General features: G+C 35.9%; 1 protein-coding gene across 3 annotated transcripts in view; it reads left to right on the top strand.

Annotated features, from left to right (window-relative positions):
* Positions 1–736: 736 nt before the first annotated feature.
* The window catches only part of KMO (kynurenine 3-monooxygenase), a 44011-nt gene continuing 21133 nt past the window's right edge, over positions 737–23614 (top strand). The window contains exons 1-5 of one of the 3 annotated variants that reach the window (XM_081297558.1): positions 879–961; positions 2320–2514; positions 12669–12738; positions 13038–13135; positions 20352–20441. In XM_081297558.1, coding sequence (XP_081153684.1) covers positions 20373–20441 — 69 coding nt within the window. In that variant the 5' untranslated portion in view covers positions 879–961; positions 2320–2514; positions 12669–12738; positions 13038–13135; positions 20352–20372. Of the gene's footprint in view, positions 962–2319; positions 2515–12668; positions 12739–13037; positions 13136–20351; positions 20442–23614 lie in introns of all 3 variants that reach the window. The other 2 variants (XM_081297557.1, XM_081297556.1) reach the window with 2 other exon arrangements.

The following is a 23614-nucleotide window of genomic DNA, read 5'->3' on the forward strand; positions in this document are numbered from 1 at the left end:
CAGAAGAAAAAATCATTTTGAATTTTTTGTACTCTCATCAAGAAGTGAGAAAGCATCTTCATTTATGTTCTTAATTCATATAACATCATGTTCCAGAAAAAAATTGCATCTTGAAAATATGCAAAAATAAATAAATAAATAATATACATTTCACCTGAGGTGAAAAGGACAAAAGACTAGGTAGATTATAAGGTGTGAAGAACTAAAGTATGTCAATTACATAACTAAAAATCTTGTACAGGAATATATTAATTCCTGAAAAAATTTTCCCTGTTAGCTTCTGCTAAAGAATCCATGGTTCCCTTTAAGTGAAATTACTGATAAGTCTTCGTTATAAGAATAATTCATGGATAAATTTTTAAAAGTGCCATCTTATTTTTTTTTATTTTTAAAAAATCTGTGCTAGTTATACATGACCATAGAATGCATTTTGGCACATAGATGGAGTATAACTTCTCATTCTTCTGTTTGTACATGATGTAGAGTTACAGCGGTCATGTACTGTGTCATCTTAAATACAACATGTTTAGAGGCTTCAAATGAGGGAAGTTCCATTCATAGTTAATTATGAATGAAAATGAAACTAACAAATGCATAGAAAAAGGGGAAGAACACAAGACTGTTTTAAAAACCCCATGTCTTATACATAAGATAGTGTCTTCACTTTGCCAGATTTTTCAAAATTTGGTTATTGCAACAAATCCTGCTTTTTCTCAAAGTTAAGTTGATTGGACTTTGGCTACTGATGGGTTAAGTGCTAGCAAGGGACCTTAGCCCTGACCAAACATTTTGGTTGGTTCACAGAAGAACTGGGATTTCAGCAGTATAAAGACCAAGAAAAATCAGTGTATAGGACAGAGCTCCCTCAGTGACAGAAGCAACAATTGTGAAAAGTGCTTTGGCAGTTATGGACTCATCTGATATTCGAAGGAAAAAAGTAGCTGTCATCGGTGGTGGCTTGGTAAGAATCTATTCAGATGTATTGTTATTGTTGGTGTTGTTATATTAACTGTTATTACTCTTAATAACTACTATTCATCATTTGTACAGATTGTTAATTTTCTTATAAAACTTTTCTAATATTTAAATATGCCTGTTTTAAATATACCATTGATTTTTAACTTGTTCTTTTCCAGGAAAGTTATTTTATATTCATTAAGTACAAAGATGTCTATTTCCCTTCATCATTTTGGTGTAGAATTAAAATAAATAAATAAATAAATAAATAAATAAATAAATAAATAAAGCAAATTGAAGTTGATTTTCTTCCCAAATAAGCTATGTTTTAATAAACAGATATTAGTCTTAATAGTCATTTTAATTAAAGCATTGACTTCACTTTGGCTAATAACACAGTTAATACTGTTTAATGAGAATTAGAGTTAAGAAATGTGAAACTAATATTTTAAATCCTGTTGGATGGTCAGTAGTTATTTGAGTAATTGGGAACAATACTTATGTAGTTGCCTGACTTATTTGGCTGCTCCAATGCTGCACCTAGCATGGAGGAGTGAGGTGCTCACTGGTTACCTGAGCAGGTGAGATAAAAGTGCTGGAACTTGGCCCACACCTAGAAAGAGAGAAGTGTTGATTTTTTTGTTTCCTTAGTTATAGGGCCAAAGTCGGTTCTCTATTGAATATAGAACAGCCTCCAGAAAACTAATTTTTTTCTTCCCTCAGCAGAGTACCTCTTTTAGTATAAAAATATTCCATCTAGTTAAAATTTAATCATTTTTGTTTTCACCTTTGGTCAAATCATTTGCAGGCCTTTAACTCATAGGTATTCATTCCTTCACTCATTTATTTACTCAACAAAAAGTTATTGAAGGCTTAACACCATATGAGACTATATAGAGATTGATAGATTTATGCCACACAATATCCAATGAATGCTAATTTTGGCTTTTGTTCTGCTTTCTTTATTGTCTTCTCCCCCAAGTGCTAGGACATTCCTTTCATATTTTGAAATTCAAATTTCAAAATGGTAAGGATGTTGTCACATGCCGTATGGGTCACCGGTTGTGACATATGATTTTATTGCTTCATACCAGACTACTGTCTAGTTCTTTTCTATCAAAATATTATACAAAATGAGAATCCATTAATTTAACAAAATCATATTGTGTATTTACTCTGTGTGAACATTGTTTTCAGGAGTAGGGATTCAGGGATGAACCAACAATGAAAACAATGGAAGAAAACACATAAGATAATTTCAGATAGGAATGAAAATCCAGACAGGGTAATGTGGTTGTCCTGGGGGTACCTGTTTAGAGTGTGGTCAAGGATGGCCTCTCTAAGGAGGGGTTTTTTGTCCAGAAATATGAATGATGAGAAGGAACCAACCATGGAAGATCTAGAGAAAGAGCATTTGGGTGAGAGGAAACTGACAGAAGAGAAACCCTGGGACTTCAATGAGCTGCAACTGTTCCAAGAGCAGAACAAGACCAGAGGAGCAGCTGGTCAGGCTGGAGAAGCTGGCACAGCCAGATCTTGTAGGATCTGGAAGGCCAGGTGAGAAGATCCAGATTTTATTCCAATTATGGAAAGCCATGGGAAGATTTTAGGGGGAAAAAATAGCTGACTTTAAAAAGTCCTTTAAGCTTTTACATAGAGAATGACTGGGGAAACTTTAAGAAGATAGACCAGTTAGAAAGCTGCTGATCCAAGACTTGAACGAGGGCAGCATTTAGAATGTCTCTTAAAATATCTCTTAGAACTTCAAGGGGAGAGATAACAAATTTGTGATTGGATATATGATTTTGGAAGGCACAGCTATGTGGGTGTCATCCTCATTATGTAATCACTTCATACATGTGCCATCGAAAGAGCTCAGCTTTCATTCTGAGAGTTTGTGTCTTACAGCTGTAGATGTTAGATTCTGTCATGGATTTACAGGCTAAATGGTATTGATGGCAAACTGGCCCCAAATGGTGTTTCTGTATTGTCCGCATGGCATTGCATTAAGAGAAGCAATTGTCCTTCAACTGAAGAGATATTAGAAGCAGTTAGAGTCTTTAATGTGGTCTGTCTAAAACACTGAATCTGGAATCTAATCAAAACTCACTATAAAACCTTCTAAAAATAATCTTGCCCTCACCAGTTTGAATCTCTTTTTTACATGCTTTGCAACTACTCCAGGAGCAAAACAAAGGAAGATCAAGCAGATTTCTTCTGCTCTAGGCTGTCACATTTCTCTTCTCAGCTCACGTAAGACTCTCTTCTTTCTCCCTTCTCTCTGCTTTCTCATTCCCTCTTATCCTTATTTCATTCCTGTCTTGTAGGTAGCTAGGCCCAAGAGCCAATGGGGCAGGTAGAAAGATGGTGTGGATCAGGAGTTGCTGAGTTTTTGCCCCACTCATCAGATTTCACATTTGGTGGACTACTTCCTTACTAGGATTTTAGAAAAAGAAATCAATGTGCACCATATAATTGTTTATAATGCTAAAAATAAAATAACTTGACTAGCCAAATAGAAGTGCATTGCATACAATTAAATGTAATGCAATTCTTATTTTTATTTAATATATTTTCTGACGCAGAAATATATTCACAATATACCATACACTTTTTAGGAAAAAAATGATGATAAGAAATATACAGACTGATACAATTTTAAAAGAAAATATCATAAGCTTTATATATACATACAAAAATGTGACTACTGGTTGACTCTGGTGGTAAGATTGTGGAAGAATGCCATCTTTTCTTTAGCAATTTTTTACCTTATTGATAGCACTTTATTTATTTATTTATTATTTATTTATATGTGGTGCTGAGAATCAAACCCAGTTCCTCACACATGCCAGGCAAGTGCGCTACCACTGAGCGCCAGCCCCAGCCCACAAGAATACTACCTTTATTCATGTTTATCTGTACTTCCTAATTTTTATTAAAAATTTTGGGTTCTTACTATGTATCAGGTATTGTGGTTTGTGCCCCAAACAGAAAGATGGATGTAAATATCATTTCTGCTGGGGGAGTCGGATTAGAAATGCAAATAAATAATTCAACTCATTGTGAGAGATGTTACTACACATATTGCACATATGTGGAATTGCAGAAGAAAAGTCAAATAAGTAATTCATAGGAGGTGAGAAAAACTGCACTGAGAACATGAGTCTTGAAGGAAAGGTAAAAATTTTCCAAATACATAAAGCAGGAAAGAATAGTTCAGACAAAAGAAATGCTATATTTAAAGGCAAGAAATAAAAAAGTGTATGGCATATTTAGTTTCTAGTGAGGCAAATGACTTGAACAGGTAGAAACTGGGGAAGGAGAGGGTTAGTAGAACACCCCTGCAATAGCCCAGGCAAAAAGTAAGGACACCCCATGTAAGAGGTGAGTAGGAGGAGATCTGTTTTGAAAAAGATTCAAGAGAAGCAACTAATGGGCCTTATTGCCTAAGTATATTATAGGTAGAGAGGGTTGTTTGACATTACCTGAGCCATCCTGGTAGGTAAATTACTGTATGCTGTTGCCATTTCCAGAAGATATAGAATTCAGAAGGAGAGGAAGGTTTATGAACATAGCATACAGGAGAAGGTTGAGGGACAAGAACAAGTGAAATTTTAGTCATGTGGAGATGGAGATGTCTGTCAGCACCCTAGTACACAGATTCTATAGTCAGAAATAGAGCTCAAGAGAAAGATCAAGACTCTTAGTTAACCCCAGAATCCCCACAGAAAGAATGTAGGATGTTCAAAAAAACAGATCATGAAGATCACTGATTGGTTTTAGAGACCAAGTGCAGATGTTTTAAATCAGAAACTTTAGGGTAAGGTTTAAACAATAAAATAGACTTGGGCATAACAGATGCAATTCTAGCCAGTGCTATAGTTACTAACAAAGTAGGAAGATATTTTTATGTGCCTATTACATAATAAGTAGAATTATTCTGATTTTTTTTCTCTAATATGTTCAAAGATCACTTTTTTTTTTTTTTTTGGAGCAAGATCAGGTAACCAGGGATTGAACTCAAGGGCACTCAAACTACTGAGCCACACCCCCCAGCCCTACTTAGTATTTTATTTAGAGACAGGGTCTCATTGAGTTGCTTAGTGCCTCACTTTTGCTAAGGCTGGCTTTGAACTTATGATCCTCCTGCCTCACCTCCAGAGCTGCTGGAATTAAAGACATGCACCAATGCACCTGGCTTAAAGATCACATTCTTGAGAGACGAAATTATAGTTCCATGATACAGTATAGATTTCAAGAGATATAAAACATGTTTTTAAAAACTTTGATAATAAACTTAGAAACACCTATGATCCTTAGGGAGATTTTTAACAGTAGTTGACATGTGTTTAAAATCATATTATCAGATTAATTTAAAACATATTAGAGGTCTAGGGGTGTGGCTCAGTGTTAGGGCACTGCCTAGCATGTGTAAGGCCCTGGGTTCAATCCTCAGTACCACATACAAATAAAGAAAAGTATTGTGTCTATCTACGACTAAAAATAAATTTTTAAATATATTACAAAAAAAGGAATGAAATGCATGAATTTTAATAATCATTATTTCCCTTTCCCATTAGGGTCAACATTTGTAAATTAAAAGGTATGGTGTATTAGTTAGCTTTCTGCCACTATAACAAATACCTGAGATAAATCAACTTACAAAAAGAGAAAGTTTATTTTGATTCACAATTTGGGCCTGTGGTGAGGCAGGGCATCATGGTGGAGAGCCCATCGCAGAGGAAAACCACTCATCTCCTAGCAGCTGGGAAGTGAAAAGAAGAAAAAGAAGGGGGTGGGTTCTATAACTCCAATGATCTAAAAACCTCCCACTAGGTCCCACCTCTTAAACATTCAACCACTTCCCAAAAATACCATGCTGGAAACAAAAACATTAATACATGGACGTTTGGGGGACATTCCAAATCCAAACTATATGTATAATGTTCCATCATCATTGGCAAGTTGAATAATCACTATTGGAGGGGTCACAGGCGAGTCAGTCGGAAAACCATACAGTGAAATACATGATAAATATACTTCCATGTTTACATAAAATAAATTTACAAATAATGTTTTTTTAAATTGGTAAATGAGACATCCATACAACGGACTAAGATGGGTTCAAAGCACATGACCCATAAAGAGGGAAGTATAAGGAGTGAGAAAAAGAAAGGAGATAATGATAAATTGGGTAAATCCATAATTATGTAACCAAGGAATCTCCTTGAAGCTCATCTTATGCACAGATGTGCTAGATTGGGTTGTTAACAGAACCTTTAATTTACAAATTATTTTGTGATCAAAACAGTTCATTCAGGCTTTGGTGCTTTAAAACAAATACAGAAACTCTTCATAATTGTTCATCTTCTTAATGGAAGCTGTTTTATTTTTCCTGGGTGTTTAATTCTGCCCAATTTCTTTCCCCCACCCCAACAACCTCTTCCCTATTTATGGTCAGGAACCCAGCTGTGCCTCAAACAAGAGTTTGTGGGGGCTTAGAATGGTTTACACACCACATTTCCATTTATATCTTTTTATCTTAGTCTATTTGCCAGTCTAACAAGTAAACTGGTTTTGACAGTTTTTCCCAATAAAGCACATTTTACAGAAAGTGAGAAATAGAAACAGAGTTAGAGTCTAAAAGCTACATTATTAGTAGCTTCCAACTAAACATATATAGCATATAGAAATATTTTTTTCCTCTTAAGTCATTTGAGTCTCAACTGCACAGAATAAGACTCATTAAAACCTTTGACACATTCTAATGACTAGCCTTGGAGAATACACTTTTTTTTATTTTATTTTTTTATTTTATTTTTTTTATTTTATTGTTGGTTGTTCAAAACATTACATAGTTCTTAATATACCATATTTCACAGATTGATTCAAGTGGGAGGAGAATACACTTTTATTTACTGCTTTGTTTGTTTATTAAGTATACCACTGAACATCTGAAAACCCACATTCAACACAAAAATTAACACATTCCAACCTTTATGCTTCTCCTCCACCCATTAGAAGCATAGTTTTGAAGTGTGTCATTCTTTTGTCTTTTTATTTATACTTTTATCATATATATTATGTAGACATATACAAATAATACATGTATTTTTTAAAAATTAGATGCATACATATATCTATGGTTCAGTTTTGTCTTTGTAAGAATATCATGCAGTTTGAAATCATCTGGGATTTACTCTTTTAACTTACAGTATTGCTGATGTATTCATATTATTGTATTTCATCATGTGACTCTACCATACTTTATTCATTCATTCCTCTGTGGTGGTCATTTTGGCTGTGTGCAATATATTTGCTTTTTCATTTAGTTATGAAAAGTGCTGTTATGAACATTCTGGCACATGTCTCCTGATGAACAAACAGCAGAACTTGCTCTTGGCCTTATTCCATGAAGGGAAATTGCTGGTTTGTCAGACATGTGAAAATTCAACTTGACAAGATAATTATAAGCAAAGCATAAGAGATCTCGTTGGCCCTAATCCTCTCTAGCACTTGATATTTTCATGAACCAAACATCAGATTTAATTTTATTGTGTTTACACCACCTGAAGTTCCTTCTTTTCTCCTTCTGTCATGAAGAATCATGAATACATGTTCAATTGCAAATACACAAAAAGGCTTTGCAGAGACATGCATCTACACTGTACTTGCCAGCCTGTCATCAGCGATCAACCTCTGGGCCACTTCTCTCCAATACTACAGACTTCAGTATTGACACATTTTTCCCCCCTGTCTTCCAGCCCTGCCATCACCCTGAGTGACTATTGAAGTTCATACTGTTGACCCATCCAGATCCCCAGTCCCTCAGTTCCTTAACCTTCCCATCTCTCCCACTCTCATGACTTCAGACTCCATGTCCTACTGCTCCACATACTTGACTGTCACTCCACCAAATGGTCACATTTGTAGTAAGAGTGTCATATCTAAGACTGTCTGGTTAAAAACTCCCTAACATTCTAGCTTTCTCATTCAGGTACCAAAACTGTTCCTGCTAAAGTCATCCTACTTCTCACTGTTCATTGGCCCTTCTCTATCTTCCTTTAGTCCTATTCAGCATGGTGGTGATGGTCCATTAATTCAGCTAATATTCTCAACACATTGTCTTCATTGTCCTTCCATCTGACCCAAGTAGCTAATTCTCCTCCTACTTGATGTCAGAAGTCTTATTCCCCTGCATTAAAATCCAGGTCAGTGCTACAAGAAAAAGAAATTGTACAACCCTACACCTTGGTGCCATTTATAAATTCATGGTCTCTTTTGTAGTTAGCTTTTTCACTGCTGTGACCAAAAACCTGAAAAGAACAGTTAGAGAAAGATAATTTTATTTGGGGGTCTCATGGATTCAGAAGTCTCAGTCCACAGATGGCCAACTCCATTCCTGGGGGCCTGAGGCAAGGCAGAACATGATGGCAGAAAATTGTGATGAAGGAAAATGGTTCAGGACATCACACCAGGAAGCAGAGACTCCCCTCACACAGACAAAATACATACCCCAAAGGCATGCCCCCAATGACTCACTTCCTCCAGTCACACTCTACTGCCTACAGTTACCACCCCTTTAATTCCTATCAGGAGATTAATGCACTGATTAGGTTAAGGCTTTCCTAGTACAATCATTTCACCTCTAAACTTTCTTTCATCGTCTTACACATGAGCTTTTGCAGAATACCTCATATCTAAACCGTAATAGTCTCTATCCTAAACTGAATCTCCAATACTGTTCAGCTATACCTCTAGTTGATTAGGTCATGTCCTGGAATCAGATTGGATATGTCTGAATCTCAATGTCAACTCTATTTATTGCTCATTAGTGCTAATTTCTTTGTGCTTCAATTTTAATATCTCCAAAATAAGATAATAATAGTATTTAATTAGTAAGACTGCAGTGAAATTTAAATAAGTTACAATAGTGAATGGTAAATTACAATAATTTCATGAGTATTATATGTTGTTATTATTATTTCTTTAATCAGATTTCATTATTTCATTCTTTCTAGTAGTTATTTTAAACCCATGTGATGTACTTCTCAGAGCCCTCTTTCTTTTGACCCTTATTTGGCTACCCTGCTACTCATCCTGCTAGGTTTCTAAGTTTGGCTTTCCTTTTTTTTTTTTCTAATAAGTCATATCTTACCCCACTCCATACTCCTGAATTTGAGTTAAGGATTCTCCCTCTCTACTCTCAATGCTGCATTCCCCCATCATTCTATGTATCATGCTATTGGTATTAGTCTGTGATCTCCTTAAGAGGTCTAGGTGTATCTTGTTCTCTGTTGTATCTCTAGCACCTAGCATGGAGGTGGCACACAGGAAAAAAATCAATATATATGTGGTAAATGAATATATAAATAATAAGTGAAAAAATGAAGACTCAAAAAAGACTTAAACTCCCTGAGAACAGCAATTGTATATTACTGTTGGATCACCTTAATACCTAGAAAGGAATTTTAAAATACTAAGGAATTAAGAAATATTTTGCAAATGATCATTTTTTTCTCTCTTGAAAAATCACTTTTAAGTTTCCAAAATAATTCATATTCTTTGTCAGCTTCATCTCTACATGGCAAAAGAGTCTCATCTCTCAAAGATCAACCAAAAGTAACATTATCAACAAAGGTTTTCCAGTTTTCTTGTCCTAGTTATCTATTGCTGTGCAACAAACAACCACAAAACTTAGTGGCCTAAAATGATAATCTATTATTATATCTCAGGTCTGTGGGTAGTCTGTCATATGGCTGGAACAGCAACCATCTGTAAAGCTTCACCAATTTGGATATCCAATTTGACACTAGCATTTGGTGCTGGCAATTGGTGGATGAGGCTTTTGATTGGAATAACTACACATAGACTGTCCAGGTGGCTTCGGTTTCTCATAAGACCTGGGCCTCCAAGTATTTACTATTCTTATGTGATAACTGGCTTCCAAAAACAGGAAGCAGAAGCCTCCAAAAACAGGAAGCAGAAGCTTCTGGACCAGTTAAACACTATGCTTAGAAATGACTCAAGTATCACTTCTTCTTTCCTTTTTTCTAGTACAGAGGATTGAACCCAGGAGTACTCTACTACTGACCTATATCCCTAACACTTTTTAGTTTTTATTTTGAGACAGGATCTAGCTGAGTTGCCCAGGTTGGTCTCAAATTTGCCATCCTCCTGCCTCAGGCTCCCTAGTAGCTGGGATTACAGGCATGTGCCACCATGCTTTGCTCAAGTGTCACTTCTGCAGCATCTTGTATATTTATTTATTGCATTGCTGGGGATGGAACCTAGGGCCTTGTGCATGCTAGTCAAGCACTTTATCGCTGAGTTACACTAACAACCTCTAATGAATTTTATTGGTCAAAGCTCTCAGGAGCCCTCCTGAATTTAAAAGAGTGAAAAAATAATTTGTCTCTTGATGAAGGAATATCAGGTTACATTACAGAGGACGATAAAAGGTATTGTTATGACCATCTTTGAAAAAATACAATATGTTATATTCCTTAAGGAAAAATTAGTCCCCCCCCCTTTTTTTGGTGTGTATTCATTAGGACTTATATTGCCTGCCTACCTTTTTTACCCCCATAAGTGGGCTTTCATACTCAAAAATGGGCTATTAAGCATTAGTTCATACATTTGTCGCTTTTTAACTTAAATTTAGTGTTCATTGGGCACAAAAACTTGTTTTGGTAACCTTTAGATTCCTAAAGTTTAGCATAAGTTTTGCATAGCAATTACTCAATAAAGTTTGGTTGTGAATTTTACTTTAAAATATATGATAGAAGCTGGGAATTAAAATGGTGAGCAAAACTGGTCGATATAGCCTAGTGGGGTAAATATATTGATTATAGATTCACTTTAAAGACATAAACTTTCCATTGTGACAAGCTCTTTGTATTGGTTTGCTAGGGTTGCTAAAATTAAGTACCATAAACAGGGTGGCTTAAAGAATACAAATGTATTTTTTAACAATTTTGGAGGCTAGAATTCCAAGGTAAGGGCATCAGGATCTGCTCCAGGTATCTTTCTTTGGCTTGTAGATGGCCATCTTCTCCTTATGACTCTTCTTCTATTCATGTCTGTGTGAGTCCACATTCCCCCTTTTATAAGAATGGTGGTAGTAATATTGGATTTGGGTCCACCATAATGGTCTCATTTTAACCTGATTATCTCTGTCTACACTTTATCTCCAAATAAGGTACTGAGGGTTGGGACTCCAGTGTATGAGGTTGGAAGGATGCAATTTCGCTTATTACGCTTCTCAGAGGAAAAGTCCACAGCACTCTGAGAATTCATTAAGAGGGGAATCTGAGGTGGAAAGGCCAAGGAAGGCTTCCCTGAGGAAGTGAAACGAGTAGAAACCTGGAGGTTGGGTGGGAGCTTATGAAACCAAGAGGGAAGGGAATTTCTGATCATGGAAATAATATATGGTAAATTCCCCTGTGAGAGAAAGCATTGTGAATACAAGTGGCTGAAAGAAGTCTAGCAAGACTGAGGCAGAAGGGGACATGATTGAATCTGTATAATAAACAAATAGGAGAAAATCTGAGTCCTATTATGGTGTAACTTTTTCCCCCCAGAGATAATTTGTTTGCTTCTGTTAGTTGGCTGTAGTTACAAGCAATCCCAGACAAACAGAATCCTCTCAGGAACAGAGATAATTCCCAAACTTTGATCCCTTTGACCACTGGTTCCTTTCCAGTTTGCCCCCCTCCTCTTTTGGGTCCTTACCCAATGGTGGGGGTTGGGGTGGTCTTAGTCATATATCTCAGAACTTGCCCTTCTCAACAGAAGTTTGTGTGTTCCAAACTCCAAATTTTGGGCTTCCAGCTTCATGAGTCTATCAAAAATGCTGCTGAAGTTCTCAGCTTCTTCTACCATCAGCAGATGCCTATGATGCTTAGGCAGAGATTCCACTTCCATGTATAAAGCCTTAGAGAAAAATTATCTTATAGGTAACAGAACACATTTACCAAATGTTCTCTGAAACATGTGAGTCATATTCCCAGACTAGAAACAACTCAAATATCCACTGAGAGTAGGATGGATGAATCACATCTGTGATATTTCATGCAATGAAGAATCAGAGAGGACTAAAAATGGATGACTTGAAGCTAACACCTAATTATATGAATGGAATTCATAAATACAATGCTGTGTTAAAGAAGCAAAATGCAAAAAAATACAGAATGATTTTAATTATATGGTTCAAAATTGGGCAAAAGTAAACTATATTGCTTAGTCACATATACATAAATGGTAGAATTATGAAGAAGCAAAGATAGTTATTACAAAAAAATCAGAGTAATGTTTACACTAAGTAAGAGTATTGTAACTGGGTGGAGGTGGCAAGGGTGGTGTTAGAGGGGACAGGTAATTTTCTACTTCTTGATCTGAGTAATGATTTTAATATCAAAAAATTCTTTCCAATTATTCTATAAAGTGTACAATGTACACTGTTTCATGTTCTTTCCATATAAAAGTTATATTTCACCATAAAAAGTTAAAAAACAAAAACAAAAAAAGTACATCTAATACTACACCACTAAATCTTGAATTAATCTTACTATTTTTGCAACCAGTATTCTCTAGCAGTAACTGAGTGAAACAATATAACAATCGTGACACCAATATTTTGTTTTCTCAGTAAAAATTCCCTATGTGTGAGATTATATAAAATTTTAAAAATAAATTGTTTTGATTCTTAGGTTGGATCATTAAATGCATGCTTCCTTGCAAAGAGGAATTTCCAAGTTGATGTATATGAAGCTAGGGAGGGTAAGTCAATAGTGAAAAATGTGAGATGTGACCCTAATTCTTTGACCTCTTTTTTTTTAGATTTTTCTAAATACAAAAATGTTTTTAATAAAATAAATTTAAAAATAAGAACTGTTGGATTATTTTTAAAGCTTCAGTGATCTACATTTAATATAATGCTCATTTGCTATTTGTAATTTTTAGAAGAGTTTAAGAGTCTTTGAGTTTAATTCTGAATGTAATAGTTTCAGGTGCAACAATATGCTCATCCTCTGCCTATATGGTGTAATTAACCATGGTGTCTGCTTCCAATGTCTTAGATATCCGAGTGGCTAACTTTGCACGTGGAAGAAGCATTAACTTGGCCCTTTCTTATAGAGGACGACAGGCGTTGAAAGCCATCGGCCTGGAAGAACAGGTACCTTGTTATTGTGTTTTCTTATAGAAGATAATATTTAATGTTTTTCAAAAAATTATGTGGTCTTGTTTCTATCCTGGTTTGAAGAAACATTTAATGTCAAGGACCTCTGCATGAAAACTCATTCTACAAAAGTTTTCAAACTTCTAAATTTGACATTTTTGACAAACCTGGGGGATTTGAGGTGACAGGGGTCACTACAAACTCATCTGATGACTGCTTCTGACACTGGGCTTTCATAGATTTTGGATCTTTGCCTAAGAAAAAAAGAGAGTGTGGAAATGGCATCCAGGATGAGAGGTGGCAGATAAAATTCAATTTTATTTTTATTACATGGGACCATAATCTCTTATTCTGAACTCTGCACCCCAACAGAGCTTAGAAAATAGAAAAGTTTTCATCACTTATTTAACAACAAAACTTGACCTGACACAAGCCTTTATGGTCTAATTTTAAGATTCTACTTAGTATAAATGTTGTTTTAATTAGCTTTTCCTCGCTGTGACCAAAATACCTTACAAGAACAATTTAGAGGAGGAAAAGTTTATATTTGCTCACAATTTCAGAGGTTTAGTCCATGGTTGACTGACTCCATAGCTCTGGCCCCAAGGTGAGGTAGAACATCATGGCAGAAGGGTGTGGTAGAGGAAAGCACCTCAGTATGTGACAGCCAGGAAGCAGAGGGAGCTCAGCTCACTAGGGACAAATACCTATCCCAAAGGAAAATCAACAGTGACCTGCCTTCACCATCAACAACCTACCTGCCTATAGTTAACACCCAGTAAATCTGTATCAGTGGGTGGGGGTCGAGACGCAGCCCAGACTGCCCACACCAGCCTGTGTAGGACTCAGGCTCACAGTAGGCCAGGGTCTGCACCTCCACTGGCAGGGCAGAACCCACCAGAGCCTAGCCTCTGGCACAGGACCGCCACTTCCAACCAGCAGACTACCAGGGGAGGTCAAGCCCAGATCCACCCACATTGGCCTGTGCAGGGCCCAGGCTCACAGTAGGCCTGGGTCTACCCCTCCACCAGCAGGCACCCATGGAGCCCAGCTTCTGGCACAGGACTGCCTCTCCTGACCAGCAGACTACCAAAGACATCCAGGTAAAGGGTTGGGAAAAATCATACCACCCACATGGACTGTGGAAGCAAGCAGGAGTTTCCATCCTCATATCAAATAAAGTACGCTTCAAACTAAAGTCAATCAAAAAGGATAAAGAAGGACACTACGTACTGCTCAAGGGGACCATACACCAACAAGACTTAACAATCATAAATATATATGCCCCAAACAATGGTGCAGCTATGTTCATGAAACAAACTCTTCTCAAGTTCAAGAGTTAAATAGACCACAACACAATAATTTTGGGTGACTTTAACACAACTCTTTCATCACTAGATAGATCTTCGAAACAAAAGCTGAACAAAGAAACTATAGAACTCAGTAACACAATCAATAACTTAGACTTAACTGACATATATAGAATATTCCATCCTTCAACGAGAGAATACACTTTCTTCTCAGGAGCACATGGATCCTTCTCTAAAACAGACCATATACTATGCCACAAAGCAACTCTTAGCAAATATAAGAAAGTAAAGATACTACCCTGCATTCTATCAGATCATAATGGAATAAAATTAGAAATCAATAATAAAATGAGAAATAAAATCCACTCCAACACCTGGAGACTAAATAATATGCTACTGAATGAACAATGAGTCGCAGAAGACATCAAGGAGATTAAAAAATTTTTAGAGATGAATGAGAACACAGATAAAACATATCAAAATCTCTGGGTCACTATAAAAGCAGTTCTAAGAGGAAAGTTTATTGCATGGATTTCATTCCTTAAAAGAAGAAAAAGTCAACAAATAAATGACTTAACATTACACCTCAAAGCCCTAGAAAAAGAACAAATCAACACCCAAAGCAGCAGAAGATAGTAAATAATTTAAATTGGAGCTGAAATCAATGAAATTTAAAAAATTGACAGATCAAAAAGTTCAAAAAAGTTGGTTCTTTGAAAAAATAAATAAAATTGACAGACCCTTAGCCATGCTAGTTAAGACAAGGAGAGAGAAAAAATTCAAATCACTAACATACGTGATGAGAAAGGGAATATCACAACAGACACTATAGAAATACAAAAGATAATTAGAAATTATTTTGAAAACTTGTACTCTAATAAAATAGAAAATATCGAAGGCATTGACAAATTTCTAGAATCATATAATTTGCCCAAATTGAATCAGGATAATATGCACAATTTAAACAGATCAATTTCAAGTGATAAAATAACAGACGCCATCAAAAGTCTACCAATCAAGAAAATCCCAGGACCTGATGAATACACAGCCAAGTTCTACAAGACCTTTAAAGAAGAACTAATACCAATACTCTTCAATTTATTTCATGAAATATAAAAAGAGGGAGCACTTCCAAACTCATTCTATGAGGCCAATATCACCCTGATTCCAAAACCAGGCAAAGACACATCAAAAAAAGAAAACCTCAGACCAATATCTCTAATAAACATAGATGCAAAAATTCTCAATAAAATTCTGGCAAATCAAATATAAAAACATCAAAAAGATTATGCACCAAGATCTTGTGGGATTCATCCCAGCAATGCAAGTTTGGCTCAACATACGGAAATCAATAAATGTAATTCATCACATCAATAGACGTAAAGATAAGAATCATATGATCATCTCAATAGACATAGAAAAAGCATTTGACAAAATACAGCATCCCTTTATGTTCAAAACACTAGAAAAACTAGGGATAACAGGAACATATTTCAACATCATAAAGGCTGTCTATGCTTAGCCCCAGGCCAACATCATTCCAAATGAAGAAAAATTGAAGGCATTGCTGCTAAAAACTGGAACAAGACTGGGATGTCTGCTTTCACCACTTCTATTTAACATAGTTATTGGAACACTGGCCAGAGCAATTAGACAAACAAAAGAAATTAAAGGGATACACATAGAAAAAGAAGAATTCAAATTGGAACTATTTGCTGATGATATGACTCTATACCTGGAAGACCCTAAAAGTTTCACAGAAAACTTCTAGGAACTAGTAAATGAATTCAGTCAAGTAGCAGGATATAAAACCAACACCCATAAATCAAAGGCATTCTGTATATCAGTGACAAATCCTCAGAAAGGGAAACGAGGAAAACTACCCCATTTTCAATAGCCTCAAAAATAAAATAAAATACTTAGGCATCATTTTATGAAAGAGGTGAAAGATCTATATAATAAAAATTACAGAACCCTAAAGAAAGAAGTCAAAGAAGACCTTAGAAGATGGAAAAACCTACCTTGCTCTTGGATAGGCAGAATTAATGTTATCAAAATGACCATACCTCCAAAAGCATTATACAGATTTAGTGCAATTCCGATCAAAATTCCAATGACATTCCTCATAGAGATAGAAAAAGCAATCATGAAATTTGTCTGGAAAAATAAGAGACCCAGAATAGCTAAAGCAATCCTTGGCAGGAAGAGTGAAACAGGTGGCATCACTATACCAGACCTTAAACTATACTACAGAGTAATAGTAACAAAAACAGCATGGTATTGGCACCAAAACAGACTGGTAGACCAGTGGTACAAAATAGAGGGCACAGAGACTAACCTACAAATTTACAATCTTATATTAGACAAAGGTGCCAAAAACATGCATTGGAGAAAAGATAGCCTCTTCAATAAATGGTGCTGGGAAAACTATAAATCTATATGCAACAAAATGAAATTAAACCCCTATCTCTCACCATGCACAAAACTCAACTCAAAATGGATGAAGAACTTAGGAATAAAAACAGACACCCTGCTTCTCATAGAAGAAAAAGTAGACCCTAATCCATCATGTGGTATTAGGCCCCAACTTCCTTAATAAGACTCCTTTGGCAAAATAATTAAAATCAAGAACAAATATATGGGGTGGACTCAAGTTAAAAAGTTTCTTCTCAGTAAAAGAAACAATGTGTGAAGTAAATATAGAGCCTACATCTTGGGAGCAAATCTTTACCCCTCACACATCAGATAGAGCACTAATCTCTAGGGTATATAAAGAACTCAAAAAATAAACACCAAAAACCCCCACAAATAACCCAATCAATAAATGGGCCAAGGGCCTGAACAGATACTTCTCAGAAGAGGATATACCATCAATCAACAAATATATGAAAAAATGTTCATTATATCTAGCAATTAGAGAAATAAAAATCAAAACCACTCCAAGATATCATCTCACTGCAGTCGGAATGGCAGCTATTATAAAGACAAACAAAACAATAAGTGTTGTCAAGGATGTGGGGAAAAAAGTACACTCATACACTGCTGGTGGGACTGCAAATTGGTGCAATCAATATGAAAAGCAGTATGGAGATTTCTTGGAAAATTGGAAATGGAACCACCATTTGACCCAGCAATCCCTCTCCTCAATCTATACCCAAAGGACTTAAAAACAGATACTGCAGGGACACAGCCATATCAATGTTTATAGCAGCACAATTCACAATAGCTAAACTGTGGAACCACCTAGATGCCCTTCAGTAGATGAATGGATTAAAAAAATGTGGCATATATACACAATGGAATATTACTCAGCAATAAAAGAGAACAAAACCATAATATTTGCAGGTAAATGGGTGGAGTTAGAGAAGACAATGCTAAGTGAAGTTAGCCAATCCCAAAAAACCTAATACCGAATGTTTTCTTTGATATAAGGAGGCTGATTCATAGTGGGGTAGGGAGCTGGAGCATGGGAGGAATAGACAAACTATAGATAGAGCAGAGAGGTTGGAGGACAAGGGAAGAGGCATGGGGTTAGAAATGATGGTGGAGTGTGATGATCATTATTATCCAAAGTACATGTATGAAGACACAAATTGTGAATATACTTTGTATACAACCAGAGATATGAAAAATTGTGCTCTATATGTGTAATAAGATTTGTAATGCATTCCGCTGTCACATATAAATTAAAAAACAAAGAAATTAACTGGGAATATGATGAGGGTTGTTCTGCCTTTTTGAGAGGCTGCCTACAGGGACACACGGTATTTTTTGTTCCCTGCATGGTGAATACTGCCCTAGTCTCACACTGCTTAGAGGAAGGTAAGGTGCTTCTGGCCCCAACACAAGCCACATCCCTCAACACCCATTAGCAGTGATGAAGGTGATGTTTGGCCTCTCTCACCCTGTCACCTTGCCATTTTGTTCAGCATGTGGGTCGAGAAGAGGATGCTCTTTATTGAGCCAACACAAAGACTTCAGTAATAAACAACAGGAACACACTAAAGGTTTACCAATGGAGGGGATAAAAATTTTCCTAGCTATTGGGTAGAACCAGATGAGCTCATTAAACAAGTGTAATTACATGACGAAAGGTGTAATATACTGGACATACTATTTTCTGTCGTTTTAGCCAGGGGTTACAAACTTTCTGTAAAGGGCCAAATAAAAACATCTTATGGTAACTGGAATATATATTGTCTTTATTACATTTTTTTACCTATTGAAAATGTTTTTAAAATCCCTACCTCATGCACTGAAGAATTTTTTTTTAAATTATATCCTTGCAAAAATTACTAAAAAATTCCAATAAACAAATATTAGCCAATTTCTTTCACTTGGTAAAATTGCTCAGTTTAAAACACTAAAGGCTTCTGTCATTGACTAGTAATAGAGTTAGTCTCTCAGCTATTGTTAATAAGACTTCTAGACACACATGGAGCCACATTGGTTATTGCTTAGAACAACCATTAAATCTGGAGGTTTGTGAAATGCTTTGCCAGGAAAGCCTCATGTTTACTTGATGACTAATGCTAACGATCATTCTGTGTTGCATATGCTGCCAGAGAATTTTAGTGTACCTGCTGGTTCAAATTAAAATTTAAAAAGACTAAATACCATGTAAGAGATGATATAAAGTTTATTGGTTTCTGCATTCTTGTTATTTTCTTCTGTCAAGAAGGTCTTTGGTACAGATAAGACTGTTTTATGTCAAGCTGGATATAAACCATTCAATTCCTTATGCTTTCATTTACATAAATTTTCAAGAAGTCTCTCTTCTTGAACAAGTCTAGTCACTGAATGTAAAAGGTTTTGGATAATAAGCATCAAGTAAACAACTTCTGCAAGGAGGAATTGTTTTTTCTTCAACAGAAGTCTTTCTAAGGGACTTGCATCCTACGAAATTGAATATTTAACTGCAGTTACTTATGAGTGTTAAAATGCCCATGGGCTAAAACAAAACAAAAATCTGTATCAGTGGATTAATCCACTATTAAGTTACAGCTCTCATAAACTAATCATTTCACCCCTGAACATTCTTGCACTGTCTTACACATGAGCTTTTGGGGGACATCTCATATCTAAATCATAACATGTTTTGCTACAAAAATAGTGTTTGATTTTGAGATGATGCACCAGACCCACGAAGTGTTAAATGATATGTAGCATTTGTGCCTTATACTACCTGATTAAAATTTGAAAACTCCTGAACTCTGAAACCAACAAGCCCCATGGTTTGAATAAGGGATTGTGAACCTATAGTAAAATTCCCCCACATGGACTTATTATTATGTAACCTCCCATTATCACGAAATTTGGAAATGTAAAGAGAAGTGGCATATTTTTTCTTGATAATACTATTACTTCCCCTGATAATATGTCTTTCTTTTTTCACCTGTGGTGCTAGGAATCAAACTCAGGCCTTCACAGGTGCAAGGCAAGTATTCTAGTATACCCACAGCTAGACAGTGTGTCTTAGAATTGATCATATAAATAAACATGAGTGCTATTTTGCATTCCTACAGTTGTTATCCAAATAGCAACAGCCTTGCATAAGAAAACCCTTTGCACTAAACTTCAAGAGTCCCAAGTTTTACCCCTCAAGATGCCCCTTTATGTCATTATGAGGAAATCACTTAACCTCTTTAATTATAAAACTTTCTCCCTAATCTGTGATGTTTGATTTGGATCAGATCAGTCAATTAAAAGATCTAAACTTGGAAAAAAAAAAACAACTAAAAATTTCAGGAACAGTTTTCACTGCATGTATTGTTATTATGCTGGGTTTCAAGGGTCCTTTGTAGTTATTAATATTTGAAAATTACATTTTAAATTCAATGTTTATCTTATTTGCATGACGTCATGTTATAGTAATTGAAATCACTATTTCTGGCTCATTTCAGGTTATATCCCAAGGTGTTCCCATGCGAGCAAGAATGATTCACTTTCTTTCAGGAAGAAAATCGGCAATTCCATATGGGACAAAGTCTCAGGTGGGTTTACCCTGAAGATAATGATTTTCACATTGATCAAAACTAGGCCTAATATGAAACCTGCCATTTGCTGGTTGGCTCCTCCTTTTCCTCTCCAGCCCTACCTTTGACATTGCCCACTTCAGTCTAGACTCCAGAAACACATATACTAGTTAATAAGCTAATTTATAGGAGATGCTCAAAACATGACCCAGACCATAATGCACATTCAAAAAGAATTCGTTGTGATTACTGTTCTTACTGTTAGGCCATTTCTTGCCTTTATGCTTTGCTCCTGCTGTTCAGCTGCCTGGGATGCCCTTTCCCTCCCATGTTCCTTTACAATTAGAGAAAATTAGTATGTTATTTGTTGTCAGTCATAATGGACAAGAACAACTCTGGAGAGTTTTATAATGCTGTTGCCTTTCCCTAACTAACCTTCTTCCCCAAAGTTGCTTATAATGGAATGTATAAAATGAACCATAAATGCTTTCAGTACTCCATAATTTCTAAAACAACAGAGGCCAGATGGTGATGAAGAGTTTATGAGTGAAAATTCATTTTCCTGCCTTGTGTTTTTCTTATTTTTCACATAGTAACAACAACAAAAAAAAAAACTGGGGAAAATATATATTTTCATCTAATTATGCCTTCTGAGTTTGTTTTCTCAAGATAGAATGAATGCACTAAAACACACATCAGCAAGAGAAAAATTCCAACTTGCTTTATTGTTACCCAAGATTGTCTTATTAAGCAGAGTGAGGTTCGTATTGTTCCAAGCAGAATTCCTGTTGCAGGTAGATCTCAGACTCACCTGGGACCTTGTTAAAATGCAGAGTCTGATTCAGCAGGGATGGAGTGGAGGCTGAGGTTCTGCAATTCTAAGAAACTGCCAGCTGGTGTTGATGCTGCTGGTCCACAAACCACGCTTTGAGTAGAGAGAAGTGTGTGTGTATTGGGTGGCGGGGAGGGGGCGGTAGAGGAAAAGAAAAAAGAGAACAATAAATCCACAAGAGGGTAAAAGTGTTGGTGAAAGTTCCTGTATTGGAGGCCTTCACTGTATTATTAAGAAGGAGGAAATGTCCCTTCCCCCATCCTTCCAGCTACTTCTGGATTCTTAAGAAGTGAGTTAATACTAAATTTACAGCCACCCCTCTCCCTGTAGTTTTTGCATCATTATATCTCATTCTAACATAGGGGCCTCCTTGGCCTGTAAGAACTACATAAAGTTGGTATTAACCCCTCAGTTGCACAACCTGTGAAAGTACAGAGCCATTTCCATGAACCAAGGATTTCTTCCCAGGGAACCTACCTTTCCTTGGCCTCCTCTGCCACTTGGCACCTCTCATGTGATATTGGCTGCGTACCACAATAATCCAGTCCTGAAATTCACCCTTTCACTTACTCAAAAGGCCTGTGAGTCTGCTGATTTATGTGTCACGGGGGGACCACTTTGTTCAAGGAACACAAACTATTTAGAAATCTTCCATGTGCAAAATCTGACTTATAAAACCTTTTGACCCCCTTCTCTGTCTTTCCTCCTCCATCTGTATTTTATTGTTTGTTCATTAGTCCTTTTCCCCATGAAGCATTCAGACTCTTCCTGTCTGACAGCATCTTGCTGTCTTCCTCCCAAATTGCCCTGGGAACTGTCAAAATACTGTCTAATATACAGAACAGATCAGAGCTCACTCCCAAATTTATATTTCTAAGCCCCTACCCTCAAAGTAGAGAAAGGGTACCCTGCACCTTATTATGAAGCGTTCTCTATTGGAGGCATTGGGGATGGAGAAAGCAAACACTTTTTTTCCCTAACATATTTGAAATAGCACCACAACTGTTGTCTTATAAATTCCCAAAGGAGACTTTTTTTAAAACTTTTTCTAGGTTTCATTAGCAGTAACTTTTTGGTTGCAAAAGCCACCTTATACCTCTTGATTTAATTATTATTATTTGATCTTCAAAAATCAGCATTTCAGAATAGGTAGTTATAATACAATACTATTCAAAGATCTGAGGTAGATAGGACAGGAACATCCTGGTGTCCCTGCAGGACTGATGTGTCTGTCAGTTCTCAAATAATGCAAGAATCAACCAAACCTGACAACTAACATGGAAAGGATTTTTCCCCACATTAATGTAAATGAATCTTCATAATTTGAATGTTTCTTGACATACTTTGAACACATTTGGTTTAATGACATAGAAGACCAGAAAACACAACCATACCGCAGAGAATGAAAAGGTTCATTTTAATTTACAGCAAAGACAGGAAGCTCCTGCATCATCATTACCACTGTGGTGTGACAACAAGTTTAGATTCAGCTGTTAATGTAAATTTTTACTTTGGGATAAGCTACAGATACATAAATTAATGTTTATGTGTTAAAAATATTGTGACATCTCAAGAAAAATTATATGCTTTAAATATTTAAAGCAATGGATTTACCTTGAATTCCAAGGATACATTGTAGTTAGCATAGGCTCTAAGTAGGTACTTCTATACAAAATAATAAATATTAAAAAATAGATTTTATAAGTGCATTATATAAAGATGAATATAAACCAAGATGAATTTGTTACTATATATTTATTATTGTACTTACTTTATTTTTTTCTTCTGTTTCTAAACTAATCTAAAATTAAAACACTTTAACAGTTGCCTTAAAGTGTTGAGGGTCCTAGACCTACCTTGTCTCATGGGACTGTCAATTCTGCTGAATTTTCCTATGAAATCAGAAATAACCAACATATGTCCCAGTGAGGTTTAATCCTGTCTCTGCCAACCTCCAGCCTCACCACAACTAAATCTAACACACACACACACACACACACACACACACACACACACACTTTTTATATTCAAATAAAAGCCTTAGGTAGTCTTTACATTTCTTCTAGTGATGCTATTATTACTAAATTTAGTTACCTAAGATGAAAATATTTCATTTATGACTCATTGTTAAAGTGAAATTACCTTAGTGAAATAATATTTCTTGTACCTACAAGAGAAGGATTTAGTTTTTAATCAAACTTTGAAAAAAATCCTAGTTAAAACTTGGGCATGTATTAGTACATGTATTTGGTTAAAGTGCTTTTTTAAAAGATCACTTAACTCAATGGCTATAAAACTAAGCTTGCAACCTATGCTAAATGATAAAGATTTCCTTTTGCTGAGTAACTTAGAATTATAT

The sequence above is a fragment of the Spermophilus citellus genome (assembly GCF_964194105.1).
Source record: "Spermophilus citellus genome assembly, chromosome: 6".
Taxonomy (NCBI): Eukaryota; Metazoa; Chordata; class Mammalia; order Rodentia; family Sciuridae; genus Spermophilus; species Spermophilus citellus.